The 17,345-nt window shown below is 39.9% G+C and overlaps 1 protein-coding gene across 2 annotated transcripts in view; it reads right to left on the reverse strand.

Moving 5' to 3' along the window:
* Nucleotides 1-3,416: 3,416 nt before the first annotated feature.
* Nucleotides 3,417-17,345, reverse strand: part of LOC126267515 (acyl-coenzyme A thioesterase 13-like) — a 36,547-nt gene continuing 22,618 nt past the window's right edge. For both annotated transcript variants that reach the window (XM_049972814.1, XM_049972816.1), the window contains exon 3: nt 3,417-3,912. In XM_049972814.1, coding sequence (XP_049828771.1) covers nt 3,741-3,912 — 172 coding nt within the window. In that variant the 3' untranslated portion in view covers nt 3,417-3,740. The remainder of the gene's footprint in view (nt 3,913-17,345) is intronic.

Here is a 17,345-nt window from a genome sequence, read left to right on the forward strand (position 1 = left end):
GTTTTTTTTGTCTTCACTAGCCACAGCTAACATTTTTGGTCTACATGCTGTTATCAACTTCAATTTACAAAGACAATATTCAGTAAACATCATTATCTAATAGCATTCTGTTCTGTAATTTGCACACTTTATGTAAGGAATACTCTGATTTATATGAATCTAATGTATGTTGTTTAATTAAAGCTGATGCCACCCCTCAACATGACCCATGTCTTTTCTTTAATGACACAGTTGGTGATGGGCATGAGAATCATGAATGAATGGAAGAAGATAGAGAACCAGGAGAGGAGAATTAGAGTATGGAAACTGAAGTACAAAAAGTGAAAGAATACCAGTAGATTATAAGCAAAAGGTTACCAAAAGATGAACTAAAAGTGGAAGAAGAGGAATGAAGACAATTTAAAAGTGCTATGGTAGAAGCTGCAATAGTTGTATGTGGAAGAACAAGTGAAAGAAAATGGTGGAAGGAGACATCATGATGGAAACATCATGGTGGAATGAAAGAGTCAAGGAGGTAGTGGGACGAAAGAACAAGGCCTTCAGGCTGTAGTTCTGAGAAAGGACTGAATTTGCAAGAGAGAAGTATAAGGAAAAGGAGAAAGAAGCAAATAAGACAGTAGCTGATGAGAGAAGAAAGTGAATGGAATAATGGACAAACATGATGGAGGAAGACAGCAGAAGAACAAAGAAAGACCTGTATGGAATGGTCAAAGGTAAGAGGAGAGGTTTGAAAGAGGATGCAGAAATGATGGATAGAAATTGGAATGAGATTAATAACAAAGAAACACTGAAGATAGTGTGGATGGAGCACTTTGAGCATTTCCTAAATTTGGATGACATTAAAGACAGAGAAATATGGTGGAAAACAGCACCATATAGTGAGGCTTAAGTTCCAAACAGACCCAGGCTGTGGCTGGAAACAGTTCATGATGATTATGTTGTTGTTGTTGTTGTTGTTGTTGTTGATGATGATGATGATGATGATGATGATGATGATGATGATGATATACTTCAAGAGGAACTTGATCATTTAGGGGCATCAGGTTTTGTGAGAACCATTGAATCTAGACAATGGGTAATGTCTATAGTTGTAATTAAAAAATCATAATGGCTCCATCTGTCATGGTGCTGATATGATACCATCTGAAACGTCTCACAGTAACGTAGATGATTATCTGATTCCACATCAAATGAGCAACTAGCTCAGGTGTTAGAGGGTTAGTTCTATTCAAATATATCATCAGCTGATGATGATTACTGCAATTGGCCTTACACACACACACACACACACACACACACACACACACACACACACACACACACACACAGTCAAAGCATTTCATGGCAGTCAGTACACCTTTCTAACAATATCAACACAATAGAGTATTGTTACAAGTGCTCTTCCAATATTTCAAAAATACGTAGAGTAGGTTCAACAGTGGTATATAAAGCTATGAACTATCTAGATGACATTATATTTGCTGGGTCTAACAAGGTGCAGTTGATTAACAACCTTAGAGTTCATGGACTCAAATGTAAATTAAGTAAGGGAAGTTTTTTCTAACTGAGGATTCAGTACCTTGTCCATTTTCTAAGAAATGACAGTATCAGACCCACATTAAAGTGATTAATGATATCCATGCACCCAAATATTTTAAGGAGCTGCTTTCATTTTCAAGCAAGGTAAATTACTATCACAAATTTACACCAAATGCTGCGCAGATACCATATCCTCTCAATAAGCTTAAAGAGAAAAAATAAATCAAGTTACAGCAGTCCTCCATTTGTCAGACAGCATTCTTGAAGCTGTCTGGCCACATTTCCAGTAAAAAACCTTTAGTCTGGCCAATGGATGCTTTATAATTCAGGGTGCATACTGTTCTGTCACTTAAGTTCCCTGGTGTTACTACACAACAAACAATTACACGTGTATCCAAAACACTAACAGCAGCACAAGTAAATTATATCCAAATAGAAAAGGAGGCACAAGATGGGCTAGATGTTCATGATCATTTCACTTACTAAGGAGGACAGCGGTATCATGTGCAAAGAGTGTACTGGTAGCGTCACTGATGCTCAACAATAAGTTGTTTATTTTACAGAAGGAACATGACTGGTCCAAGTACTGCACTACAGGGCACATATCATGGGATATCTTCTTAATCAGAATAGAAAGTTCCAATATGCCCATAATCGTTTTTTATTGCTACTTTCTGTTGGTAAGATATGAGCTGAACCAGGTCAAAGGAATGCCTCTGATACCACAGGACTGCAGTTAACAAAATTATGTTGTTTTTGAATTAAAATGTTTTTGGCAAATGAAGGAAGACCCCAACCAGTTTTTGGGTTTTACACCTAGGCACCTAAGATGAAAAATATGTGCTCATATAAAGCATTCTTTATGGATTTAGTTTCCTTAAGCCATGCTAAGCATCAGAGAGAATTTGGATCCTTCCCTGAAAATATATTAATCTTTTTCATAAATTGATCTTTACAGAAACTTCCTGGTGGATCAAATCTGTGTACCATACTGAGACTTGAACTCAGGACTTTTGCCTTTTGTGGGCAAGTGCTCTACCAGTAGAGCCACCCAAGCATGACTCACAAAATATGTCTGCTTGTGTCTGTGTATGTGCGGATGGATATGTGTGTGTGTGTGCGCGAGTGTACACCTGTCCTTTTTTTCCCCTAAGGGAAGTCTTTCCGCTCCCGGGATTGGAATGACTCCTTACCCTCTCCCTTAAAACCCACATCCTTTCATTTTTCCCTCTCCTTTCCTCTTTCCTGACGAAGCAACTGCCAGTTGCGAAAGCTCGTAATTCTGTGTGTGTGTTTGTGTGTTTTGTTCATGTGCCTGTCTGCCGGCGCTTTCCCGCTTGGTAAGTCTTGGAATCTTTGTTTTTAATATATTTGACCCCAGGAATGTGTCAATAAAGTTTCCCCTTCCTGGGACAATGAATTTACGGTGTTCTTATTTCAATTTCCAGGAGTGTAGTTTTACAGGGAAAGATAGATTGCTACTTATCATAAAGATGGCACATTAAATTGCAGACAGGCACAATTAAAAGACACTTACACAAAGCTTTTGGCCACAGCATTTACCAGCAAAAGAGAAACACACACCATTCATACACACAAGTAAGCATAACCCCCCCCCCCCACCCCACCCTCTCTCTCTCTCTCTCTCTCTCTCTCTCTCTCTCTCTCTCTCTCTCACACACACACTCACACTCACACTCACACACACACACACACACACACACACACACACACACACACACACACACACACGACCGCCAATTCTGGCAGCTTGGACCAGAATGCAACTATCATGTGGGATGGCAGCACAAATCTGGAGGAGGCAGGGAGGGGAGAGGGGTAGTGATGTATATAGATATATGTTAATAACACATACATTTTATGATAGAGTATTTCTTTACTAACCAACCGAGGTATACTGTTTAGAACCAACTAATATAACCAACAATATTTTTCTACGTCATACTTTTTAAAACATACATACAATGGCACAGAAAAGTGTAACAACAATACAGTATACTTCAACATTCTTAAATATAACACAGCAGTAGATCTCCGTCTGTGATACTCTGTGGTGCATACTAAAATAAAACTAAAAAGTACAGCTGTCTTACACAATTCTGTCAGAATTTACATCACACATCTAGGAACATCAAAAATAATTTCAGTATTTTAATGCAATTTGAAATACTGAAAAAAATCTATGAAATGGTTTTCTGTGAAACAATAAATACTGCATGTGAACCTCTTACAAGTAATTCTCCTGTTTTTTTCTTTATAAGATCAACCTCTAAGAAAGCCATTTTCTTTCCTGCACGAATTGTTCTTGCATCTATTATGACTTCGTCACCTGTTGTTGCTGGCTTGAAGTAACTGAAAATATGGAAATATTGAAAGTGTTGTTCTTAAGTTCAGTAACATTTAATATCCTAGAACTATTGCACCACATTTTTAATCAATAAGTTTATCAAATTTCTTCAGGCAGTTTACATGAGCAATTTACACAGAAAAAAAAGAGTACGCAAATTGCAATTTTCATCATAGTACATGTAAGACAGAAATGAAAGAGTGACTAAAGACAGAAGAAGTGAATTAAGATATATTTCATACACATTGTTGAAAATACAATCAGCATTCATCCAAGAACAGCTTAAAACAAGCTTGCATACACTATTCCAAATGAAGATGTGATCATGCAGCATCATCACAGCCACATTTGTGAAAAGATTACACAACTTTATATACAAAATCACTCATACAAATCAGTTTTTGAATGTTGCATGCAACAGTATGCTATCTGTAAGAGATTTCAGAGAGACAGATATTTGTAACACCCATAAGACATTGTCTCATGTCCCATCACAGTCTGTGTGATGCCAAGTTTGGCACATGAGGAGGTGTGACATAAAGTGTCAATCTGATAGGATGTGCCAGTTTGACTCATCAGTATTCAGGAGTTTTATAACCAGAATGTGAGAGAGTTCAAACAAGGCAGCATGACCAGGAATAGAGGCAAAGATGAAATGAAGGAACAAGTGGATAGCATAATTCACAGCAAATAATGTGTACTGGAGAACACAATGAGACCAAGGTGTGTGGTGACAGCTCATTTGCACTGAGAAATAGACCATATGCTTTTATCAACAGTACTCACTCAACGCTATAGCTCAGGAATGGATGAAGGCTAGTTTGCATTCAGGGTTCAAAGCCAACTGCAACAGGCTAGACTCATGACATTCCTGCCATTACAACGGTTCCATTGCACAGAAGCTATAAATACTTCAGGCTACACGGAACACGTGAATGCTATTGCTGGTTTACTTTGTGACAAAAAATAATTTTCAGGGATGATTTTTCTTCAAGTGGATCGAGCGTGGAATAATATGCTGCAGAACAGGCAGAGATGAGAGTGATACAAGTAATGTTATGCCATTTAGAATATTTGTAAAGGCAGTTATATACTCTACTTTGAATTTTTAGTAGTATTTTGACTATGGAAGTCAACAGAACAGTATGCACATCACCAACCTGGCCCAGACAAAAATCACTCCCCAGAGACAGGTCATTCTGCATTATTGGAAACTGACTCATCTGCTGATATTGTGCTCTCTGATGTCAACAAGTAAATCTGGAACTTCCTTACATGTTTTCACTTTGTCTGACAGACAGCTCTTTAGTCACTGAACTCCTCAGTTACTTAAGAAAACACACATTCTCTGAGTTTGGATTCATTTGTACCATTCTTACTGATTGTTTCAGTTTTCAAAAAGTTAGCACACAAGTACCAAACCTAGTATTATTTGCAATATTACTGTCACCAAAGACCATTAAGCTTATGTGACATCAGCTTTGTTCACACTGTACAATGTCACAACTATGTCCAAGTGTTCTGGCAGATACCAAGTGTCAATTAAAGAAATTCACTGACTTAACTGAAGAAATCTGAACTGCTCCAGCTACATCTACACATATACTCTGCAAACCACCATGAAGTACATGGCAGAAGTTACATCCCATTGTACCAATTATAAGGGTTTCTTCCCATCCCATTCACATTTGGAGCACTGATGAAGGATTGTTTGAATGCCTCTGTGTGTGCTGTAATTATTCTAATCTTATCCTCATGATCCCTCTGTGAGTGATGTGCAGGGGATTGTAGTACATTCCTAGAATCATCATTTAAGGCTTATTCTTGAAACTCTGTTAACAAACTTTCTCGGAATAGTTCATGTCTATCTTCAAGAGCCTTCCAGTTCAGTTCCTCCAATATCTCTGTGACACTCTCCCATGTGTCCAACAAACCTGTGACCATTTGTGTTGCCATTCTCTGCATACATTCAATATCCCCTCTTAGTCCTATTTGCTATGAGTCCCACACACTTGAGCAACATTCTAGAACTGATTGCATGAATGATTTGTAAACAGTCTCATTTATAGACTTATTGCACTTCTCCAGTATTCTACCAGTAACCAAAGTCTGCCAGCTGCTTTACCCACGACTGAGCCTATGTGATAATTCCACTTCATATCTCACTGAGTGTTCCACCCAGATATTTGTATGAGTTGGCCAATTACAATAGTGACTCATTGATATTATTGTCATACGATACATTTTTTCATTTTGTGAATGCACTATTTCACATTTATAAAAATTTAAAGCATGTTTCCAATTTTTGCCCCACTTTGAAATCTTCTCAAGATCTGACTGAATATTTATGCATCTTCTTTCAGGTAGTACTTTGTTATAGATAACTGCATCACCTGCAAAAAGCCTGACTTTCCTATTAATATTGCCTGTACAACATGAACAGCAAAGAACCCAACACACTTCCCTGAGGCACACCTGAAGTTACTTCTGCATCTTATGATGAATCTCCATCGAAGATAGCATGCTGCGTCCTCCTACCAAAATGTCCTCAATCCAGTCACAAATTTCACTTGACACCCATATGATCATATTTTTGACAACAAGTGTAGGTGTGGTACTGAGTCAAATGCTTTTTGGAAACCAAGAAATACTATGTCTCCCTAATTGCCTTGATCCAAAGCTTTCAGTATGTCATGTGAGAAAAGTGTGAATTGGGTTTCACATGATCGATGTTTTTGGAATCAATGCTGGTTGGCATTGAAGAGGTCATTCTGTTCAAGATACCTCATTATGTTTGCGCTCAGAATATGTTATAAGATTCTACAAAATGGATGTCAAGGAAATTGGACAGCAGTTTTGTGGACCACTTCTACTACCCTTCTTGTAGACAGGTGCAACCTGTGCTTTTTTCCAAGAACTGGGCACAGTTTTTTGTTTGAGGGATCTACAATAGATTATAATTAGGAGAGAGGCTAACTGAGCCACAAATTCAGTATAGAATCTGACATGGATTCCATCAGGCCCTGGAGCTTTGTTCAATTTGGATGATTTCAGCTGTTTCTCAATGTCACAAATACTTATTTCATTCATATTTCAAGTGCTATGAGAATTAAATTGTGGCAATTCTGATGGATTTTCTTTTGTAAAGGAATATTTGAAAATGGAGTTAAGCATTTCTGCTTTTGCTTTGCTACCCTCAATTTCAGTTCCTGTGTAATTCATCAGGGATAGGATACTAACTCTGGTGCCACTAACATCCTTTACATATGACCAGAATTTCTTCGGGATTTTGTGAAATGTTATTTGACAATATTCTGCTATGGTAATCATTGAAGGCATCACATATTGCTCTCTTGACAGCCAAACGTGTTTCATTCAGCGTCTCTTAATCTATAGCCCCATGTTTTCTTTTACATAGTAATCTCTGTTTCTTTAGAAGTTTCATTACATTTACTGTATACTATGGAGGGTCCCTCCCATTATGAACTGTTCTACTGAGTACATCTCTATCCAGTGCATGGTCAACTATTCTTTCAAACTTGAGCCAAAGTTCGTCTACATGCTCCTGCCCTGTGATAGAAGTTTCAAGTTCCTTATTGAGATATGACACTACTGGTTTTTTATCTAGTTTACTGAACATGTACATTTTTGTGTTTGGTTTAGCTGTCCTTTTTACATGGTAATCTTGTTGCTACAACCATTTCATGTTCACTGATACCAGTTTTGATGTGGACATCCTCAGAGATGTCAGGTCTATTTGTTGCCATTAGATCCAATCCATTTCTGTCACAAGTTTGGTTCCTATCTATCTATTGTAGATAGTTTTCAGATAAGGTATTCAGTACTATTTCACAGCATGTCTTATCATGCCCACCAGTAACAAAACTGAAAATTTTGCCAATTAATTGTTGGATGATTAAAGTCTTCACTGACAATTACAGTATGATTGAGGAACTTACATACAAGTGAACTGAGGCTTGCTCTAAGTTTTCAGTTATATCAGGAGGTCAGTTTGGCAAGCAATAGAAAGATGCTATTATCATTTTATGCCCACCCTTGATATTGAGTCCTTGCTAAATAATCTCACATGCAGCTTCAATTCCTATCTCAGTGGATTTGAGTTCCTTGTCTAATGTGACTAATACACCACCTCCATTTCCCATTTGCCTATCTTTTCAATATACATGCAAAATTTCCCCAAAAGTCTCACTTCTATCAATTTCAGGTTTCAAACAGCTTTCTGTACCTAGTATTATGTGAGCTTCACTACTTTTCATGAGTGCTTCAAACTCTTACACTTTGCTGCAAAAGCTTCGGCAGTTAACCATCAGGATTTTAATACTCTCATCTCTGGAAGGCATTCCTTTTGATACTTCTGTGTTTCCTTGGGGGGCCAACAGTTCTCAACCCTATGGTGCAACTCCATCAAGTTGCAGTCAAGCTTGTCACAGAACCTTTGAGGTCTCTATCTGGTTCAGTCCTTCCACTCAACTCAACTCAGAACCAAAGAGCCATGATCAGTCTTGGGGAGCATGTTACAAATTGTGAGCTTCATTAAAACTCTTTCCACAAGGCTGGTCTTTTCAACATTCTCTGCCAGTCACTGGAATGAACCAAGTATGACTCAGAGCCCTGACGACAGACATCATTTGTTCCAATGTCCACCAAAATCTGAAATTTGGTTGCACCCTGTTCCCTCCATGGCTGCCAAAATAGCATCTTCAAGATGTTGAGAATGAGGCCCCCAGGCATACACACTGAGTGCACCTGGTATCCTTTCCTGTCCATTGCTGCCATATCCATAAGGGAGACCATCATTTGCCATACATTTGAACTGCCAATGATTAATAGACTCTTAGCCTTTTGCACTTCCCCCCTCTTGACACTGAGTAAAGCAGGTTTCCCCATCACAGGTGAAGTGAGGCCCACTGCCTCAGTTTCAGTTTCACTTAAAGACAGCAGCTCAAACTTGTTGGTTAGGGGTATTGATACAACACCTTGAGTCCTCCCTGGTCCCCATCTACCCTGTACAGGATGCCTAGATCTACCATGGACATGCCACTCACAGTCAAATGGATGAGTAATGACAGATCCTGTACTCTCTGCAGGGGAGACAGGATCCACAGGAGAGGGTAGTGCTTGAAGTACCTTTGGTACAGGTATCACTGGTACACGACTCTCAGGAGCTCTTCTAACAAACTGATTTTCAGCAGCTGCCAGTCGTTTGAGAGTGATGATGAGGTCCCATACTCCGAGGAGCGTAGTGAACAGTGCGGGAGACCTGCACTGCCAACTAGGCAAGGTCCTAGCGGAGTTAGTTTGCCATTGCCTTCCTCTGACCGTAATAGGGATGAATAATGATGATGAAGACGACACAACAACACCCAGTCATCTCGAGGCAGGGAAAATTACTGACCCTGCCGGGAATTGAACCTGGGACCCCGTATATGGGAAAGAGAACACAAGACCATGAGCTGCGGACTGTTTGACAGTAGTCAGGGTGTTTTGCAGCTACTTACAAATGTCAACCAACTCATCCCATGTTTGATAACACTATTCCCCGTGGAGCTGCATTTTGGATGGTTCATTGTAGTGAACAAATGACTATACATTAAGGCTGCTGATTATCTTTCAATCTGTTGAGATAAAAATTTGCTAATTCCCTATAAGAATTGAGACAAATACACAAAATGAGATTCCTATTGAGGTGACATAAAAGCTTATGGTAAAAATTACTAGTTTCCTAAAATGTTTTGAGATTAATGACAGTTGTTAGCAAACTTGAAAATGGAGTTAATTTGCAATAAATGTGGATAATATATAGAGCTACTCCTCTTTGAGGGAAAATTAGATGTAACACAGTATGTGTGTTAGAATATTTGCTACAGTAAGTAAACCACACCTCTCCGGGGGACACACTTGCCCCTGCGGGTGGAGAGGTTTGCATATCTGCTTGAAGCTGAGGGCTATGCCAAAGGTAAAGAACCTACTGCCGGAAAGGCCTCAGCTGATGGATCAGACTAAGAGTGTCCCACAACATCCCATCTTCCCTATCCACTCCCAATTCCCTTTCCCAACCCAGGGTGTGATGCGATCCATGCTGAGGGGTGTGTGGTACATGGCAAGATGTGTCACAAATGGAACTTCAGGGATACCGGGCGACATCCCTGAGTAATTAGCCTTACACTGTGTGGGGTATTCGTGGTGTGGACCGTGTGGATCCCCAAATCTCATGGGACCAATACGGACACAACTAAAGAAAATGAATTAAAACAAACTGAGGGGCAAACTGAGACCTCAGACACCCTAACATTGGGGTCAGAACCAATGGAAGGCATTCCCACTACCGAATCAGGGTCTAGACCTGAGCCAGAAGTGGGTACTGTAACCGAGAAGTTGAACCAGATCAATATGAAAGCCTTGTCTGGGGTGCAGAGGAGGAAACTAGCTCCTTAGGAGGTGAGGAGACTGGTAGAAGCTTGCCATCGGCAAGGTGACCAACTGTTGGTGGAATGTGAGGCCAATGCCCACAAACTAGAGTGTGGCAGCAAGGACACCAACAGTAGAGGTGAGCACCTTCTTGACTTTCTTTTAGCTAAGAACTTGGAGGTCCTGAATAGGGGCAATGAGCTTACATTCAGGAATAGCGGAAGGGAAGAAGTAATTGACATAGCCTTTGGTTCCATGATGATGATGATGATGATGGGCAGCTATGTCAAACAATGGCACGTGATGTTACAGCCATCCTCATCGGATCACACGTATGTTACATTCAAGCTTGAAATGGGAATCAGACAGACCATGACCTACAGGACTCCCAGGAGAACAGATGGGAAACATATAGAAGGGACCTTGCTTAGGCTTATCGGAAATTAAAACCTCGATAATGAGTCCAGTAGAGTTTGAGGAAGTAGCAGAGGCTGTTACCTCTGCCATAGTGACCTCATATCAGGATGACTGTACAAATCATCAAGAAGTGCACAAATAGGAGTGTGCCTTGGTGGAATAATAACTTGGAAATGCAAAGGAAATAGATACGAAGACTGTTTAACCTTGCAAGACATAAAGGACAATAGGCAAAATATCATGAGGCCCTTGTCAACTACAAGCTTGCAATTAGACAAGCAATGGAGGCATCCTGGAAGGCACTCTGTGAAGAAGTGGAGAGTACAGCTGCTCAAGCCAGACTCCACAGAATCCTCACTGGAATACCAACCAATCCAGAAGGTACACTGAGGAAGAAGGATGGGGAATATACAAACACAGCACATCTTCTCAAATTTCACTTTCCTCAATACGCTCTACCAGGAAACACAAACCAGAATGTGATCCCGGAGAGACAATGGTTCTCACGCACTAAGAGAGAGGACTGGAAATCAGCCAAGGAGTGTGCGGACTTCAATAAAATCCAATGGGCAGTGGGAACATTCCAACCGTTCAAGTCATCTGGCCCAGATGGAATCTTTCCAGCTCTCCTGCAACAGGCAGGAGAGAATCTCATAAGAGTCCTATGCAGGTTATTCAGGGTTAGTCTAACAGTAGGAATCATTCTCAATGCTCGGAGGACAGTGAAGGTTGTCTTCATTCCAAAGCCAGGGAGAATTGATCATACCAAGACCAAGGATATGAGACCAATCAGTCTGTCCTCCTCCATTCTCATAACATTGGAAAAACTGGTTAATGTATATGTTGGGGAGACGAGACTAATTAGAGCCCCTCTACATTCAAACTAACATGCATATCAACCAGGTAAATCATGTGAGAGAGCTCTCCATTGACTCCTTGGGAAAGCACTTTTCCAAGAAATAGGCCTCTGCATCTTCCTGGATATCAAGGGGGCCTTCAGTAACATGACCTATGATTCCATGGTAAGGGCAGCAGAGGTGCATGACCTGGGAACTACTATATGTAGGTGGACCAGGACCATGCTTAGTGGAAGGAAGGTAGAGGCTAACATGATGGATGAAAAGATGGTAATTAACACCACTATAGGTTGCCCACAAGGAAGAGGTCTGCCCCTTTTATTGTGGAATCTAGTGATGAATGAATTCATTGAGGAACTAAATTCCAGACAATGCTTCTACCAAGGATATTCAGATGGCCTTTTCATAGTAATACTTGGCAAATTTACTGACACAGTTAGAAATATGGCACAAGGAGGATTGGATATTGGGCAAGACTAAATGGGATCTAAGGGTTAATCCCAAGAAGACTGTTGTGTTGGCATTCATGAAGAGGTATATCCAACACTCAAGTTGGAATCTACCTGTGAAGGGGATAGTGAAATATCTAGGGTAACCTTAGATGAGGAACTAACATGGATCCCTCACATTAAGAGCATCTGCTCCAAGGCGAAAAGTACTCTAGTGAGTACCAGAAGGGCTTGTGATAAAAACTGGGGCCTAAGCCCCAGAGGTATGCACTGGATATACACCACGGTGGTTAGACCTAGGATTTCCTGCGGGGCTGTAGTGTGGTGCAAGAAGGTAGAACAGCGGGTTGCAACCAAGGAGCTTGCTAAGATGCAGAGACTGGCCTGCTTAGCCATAACAGGCAGAATTAGCAGCACACCAACAGCTGAGATAAAAGTCATGCTGGACATGCCTCCACTACACCTTTGGCAGCAGCTGGGGCATACAGACTTAAAACTGGTAAAAACTGGATCTCATTGGGATATCCTGAATCAAACATTAAGATAGTGAGTGAGGTAAATATAGGAATGGCTGGGGGAATGCCAGCTGACTACATAAAAACTCCCAACTACTTCAACAAGCATTACAATATAATAATTGGAAGTAGGGAGCAGTGGGGGAAAAAAAGTTTGACACCATTTGGGGAACATTGTTTGGTTCACTGATGGGTCGAAATCAGACCAAGGCATTGGGGCAGGGGTGTACGGGGTTTAGCCAAGACTGGAGGATATCATCTCTCTATGAAAACTGGCCTTGGTATTCCAAGCTGTAATTACTGCACTCAGGGAATGTGTGGAGGAGAATATGTGTAGGTGCTACAAGGCAGCACCTCCAACGAGATCTAAGATTGTTGCAGAATACCACAGGGCTCTGGTGTAGCTAGGGGGAAGCAACAGGGTAAACCTACTGTGGGTCTCTGGCCACTCAGGAATCTATGGCAATGAACAAGCCAACAGATTGGCCAGGATGGCAGCAATGACCCCATTTATTGGACTGGAACCTGTCCTGACAATCACCAAGGCTATCATCAAACTAGAACTACAGAGCTGGCTTAGGAAACAGGATGTAGAATATTGGACCAAGGTCCATAAAGAAAAACATGGTAAGGTAATGATGCCCAAACCATCTTTTAAAAGAAGCTCTGTAGTCATGGGATTGAACGAAAGAAATCAAACTCATGACTGGACTGATGACTGGCCATGGGAATTTCAAAAAAAAACACCTACACACCATGGGTATAACGGAAAAAGACCCTAAATGTAGGATCTGTGATGAGGGTGAAGAAACTGCATCACATTTAATCTTCAAATGCATGGCATTGGAGAGCAAAAAATACAGAATCTTCGGGATAACCAGACCTGAAGAAATTGTGTCTAACAAAAAACTGGTAAAGGGACTCCTTGAACTATTTAAGGGCATTGGTTGGCTTTATTAGATATACAGGAAGCAATACCGCACAATAAATTTGGTTTCGGTGCAGGCAGTGGCGGATTAGACCTAAGCTGTTTTAGTTTCCCTGTCAAAATCAAATCAAATCAAGTAAATCACAGACACTAATTTCCTACAAATTGCTCAGAGTTGTGCAAAGGATATTGGCAGCATCCATAATGCACATTTATTTGTGTTGATATACAGTCAAATACAAGGGGATTGTATTCTTTGGCAGAACTGTGAACCACAAATGTTTTGTAAGTGTCAGAACATTCTCAAATATAACCTATTTCTCACATAATTATACAATGAAATTAGAGGTCCATTGTTTTAAATGAGGATAGGCCTACTGTTCTAAAAAAATTTTGAAGAGTACAAATAAGTTAATGCCTGCAATTTATTATTACAGTGCAACTTTATTGTGGCACTCATGAATGTTCAACATTTCACAAGATATTGTGATACACATGGGTATTGATACCATCAATGAAAGGTTATGCGGAAGCAACATGTAAGTAAAACATGTGAATCTATAAGTTCAAATTGACACACAAACCTTCTACATGCATCTCACAGAGAAAAATTCCAAATTTGGCTTTTATATATAAATAAAAATGCATACTGTGTGAATTTTTCACTTAGCTGTTTCTGTGCACAATTCTACACTGGTGTGCTGAAGAAGACTACTGCAGCATGAGTTTATCTTGGTCAAAATCCCTAAAATGTGCAGCACCAATAAAGCACATCTTCTGCCTGTAGCAGCTAACAATGAATGTGCAAAACATGATAGTGCAACACCATCAGTTCAGTTGGACCATTTCAGTTGGACCATTTCAGTTGGACTGCCAAGCTGCACATTGAGATCACATGATGTTCACAACTTGGGCCCAGGGCTTCATGGTGTGTGCACCATACCTGAACCTTTCCATTGGCTCTTACCAACTGAAATCAGGACTCATCTGAACAGGTCACAGTTTTCCAGTCATGTTGTACCCAAATGATGTGGTCATGAACCCAGGAGAGGCGCCACAGGCAATGTCGTGCTGCTAGCAAAGGCACCACATGTTGTCTGCTGCCATAGCCCATTAATCTCAAATCTTGTCATAGTGTCCTAATGGATAAGTTTGTAGTGTATCCAAAATTCATTTCTGTGGTTATTTCAGACAACTCTATGCAAGAAGCCCTGGTCTCAATCATTAAGTGAAGGGCATCAGCCACTGTGATGTCTGTGGTTATAGGTAATGCCCAAAATCTAGTACTTTCAGTACCCTCTTGACACTGTATATCTCAGAATATTGACTTCCCTAATGATTTCTGAAATGGAATGTCCCATGCATCTAGCTTCAACCAATGTCTGTGGTTAGAGGTAATGCCCGAAATCTAGTACTTTCAGTACCCTCTTGACACTGTATATCTCAGAATATTGACTTCCCTAATGATTTCTGAAATGGAATGTCCCATGCATCTAGCTTCAACTACCATTCTGCTTTCAAAGTCTATTAATTCCCATTGTGCACCCATAATCACATCGGAAATCTTTTCACACAAATCACCTGAGTACAAATGACACCTCTGCCAATGCACTGCTCTTTTATATGGGTGTATCAGAAATATTTGTCAAACTCTCATAGTGGATTCCTGACAGGAAAATAAGAAAATGTCCTTTATTTTTGTGTTACTAAGAAAAGAAGTTTTATAAATTTCTTGAGTCAAAAAATCGTAACAAATGTTCAAAGCTTCCTCCATTTACTTTTACATTCGTATGTAGTTGTTGGATAATGGACTGTTGCACCTTTCCAAACACACACAAACATGGTTCCAGAAGCTTACATGCTATATTCATGAAACTTCTCTGCATTAGAAACAGGACTGAAATGTGCTTGACCCCATCATGCATAAATCATATATTTTCCCTTATTTGTAGGGGCTTGTCCTGTACTATGTCTGGGAAAATGTTCTGAATAACATCCCTGTAGACAGCAGTTGTAAGATGTGCTGAGCTAACATATGGACCTACCATACTGTCATTTATAATTCCTTTCCTTATTTTATTCTTAACCCACAGATTGTAGAGCAGTCACGACGGGGTGTAAAATTTGGGCTGCCCACTATTCAACCAACTACCTCTGTCCATCAGGAATTAAATCAACATTTTTAAGAAAACTGTAAAGAAATACAAATAAAACACGCTTTTTATTCTATTTATGAGTACCTGATGGCAAACTTCCATTGGCTTCATGACCTAATTCCCTCTGCCAAAAAAATAAAATCTTAATAAAACAATGTTCTGGATATATACTATGCAGACAGAGGTCTACTACACATACAATTTACTTTTATCTTTGTATCTTGTTCTAAACAAAATTATTCTAGTTACTCTATATCTTGTACATCTTAACAAACTTTGGTAACAGAACCAATGTAGGTGCAGTAACAATTGCACACTTGAGTCATCAGTTTTTGTGGTAGGGCTCTTCAAAATTACACATCAAGAAATGCTTGATACGCAGACAATGAAGCATCCATCTGTTTCTTTGCTGGCTGTCCTGACAACCAAGAATTGTGCCCAGAAAAAGGCACTGGTCTGTGCATGGAGTTCCTTTCCAGTTCACTACTTTAATAAAAAAAACAGAAGTTCATCATTACCCCTCTCCCAAAAGATAATTCTGAATCTGGAAACAGGCCTTAGCTTATTATCACAGCATTCAATCTGATGTATTATTCTTATATGTAGTTTTATTCCTTTACTGTTAAAAGAAGACATTTTAGCTCATTTGGAAAAGGGCTGTGGAGGTGATAGCAATCTGAAACAACCCACAGGACACTGAGTTCATATTGTCAATTAACAGAGCACCATCAAATGAAAGGCAGATACCTGGTGCTGAGGCTCAGTAGGGTACACACCTTTCCCAGTATGAAAGTTCATTATATCTCTGATTGGATGTTGTTGTTGTGGTCTTCAGTCCTGAGACTGGTTTGATGCAGCTCTCCATGCTACTCTATCTTGTGCAAGCTTCTTCATCTCCCAGTACCTACTGCAACCTACATCCTTTTGAATCTGCTTAGTGTAGTCATCTCTTTGTCTCCCTCTACGATTTTTACCCTCCACGTTGCTCTCTAATACTAAATTGGTGATCACTTGTTGCCTCAGAACATGTCCTACCAACCGATCCCTTCTTCTGGTCAAGTTGTGCCACAAACTTCTCTTCTCCCCAATCCTATTCAATACTTCCTCATTAGTTATGTGATCTATCCATCTAATCTTCAGCATTCTTCTGTAGCACCCCATTTCGAAAGCTTCTATTCTCTTCTTGTGCAAACTAGTTATTGTCCATGTTTCACTTCCATACATGGCTACACTCCGTACAAATACTTTCAGAAATGACTTCCTGACACTTAAATCTATACTCGATGTTAACAAATTTCTCTTCTTCAGAATCGCTTTCCTTGCCATTGCCAGTCTACATTTTATATCCTCTCTACTTCGACCATCATCAGTTATTTTACTTCCTAAATAGCAAAACTCCTTTACTACTTTAAGTGTCTCATTTCCTAATCTAATTCCCTCAGCATCACCCTACTTTATTCGACTACATTCCATTATCCTCGTTTTGCTTTTGTTGATGTTCATCTTACATCCTCCTTTCAAGACACTATCCATTCCGTTCAACTGCTCTTCCAAGTCCTTTGCTGTCTCTGACAGAATTACGATGTCATCGGCGAACCTCAACATTTTTATTTCTTCTCCATGGATTTTAATACCTACTCCAAATTTTTCTTTTGTTTCCTTCACTGCTTGCTCAATATACAGATTA

This window comes from Schistocerca gregaria, chromosome 4 (genome assembly GCF_023897955.1).
Source record: "Schistocerca gregaria isolate iqSchGreg1 chromosome 4, iqSchGreg1.2, whole genome shotgun sequence".
Lineage (NCBI taxonomy): Eukaryota > Metazoa > Arthropoda > Insecta > Orthoptera > Acrididae > Schistocerca > Schistocerca gregaria.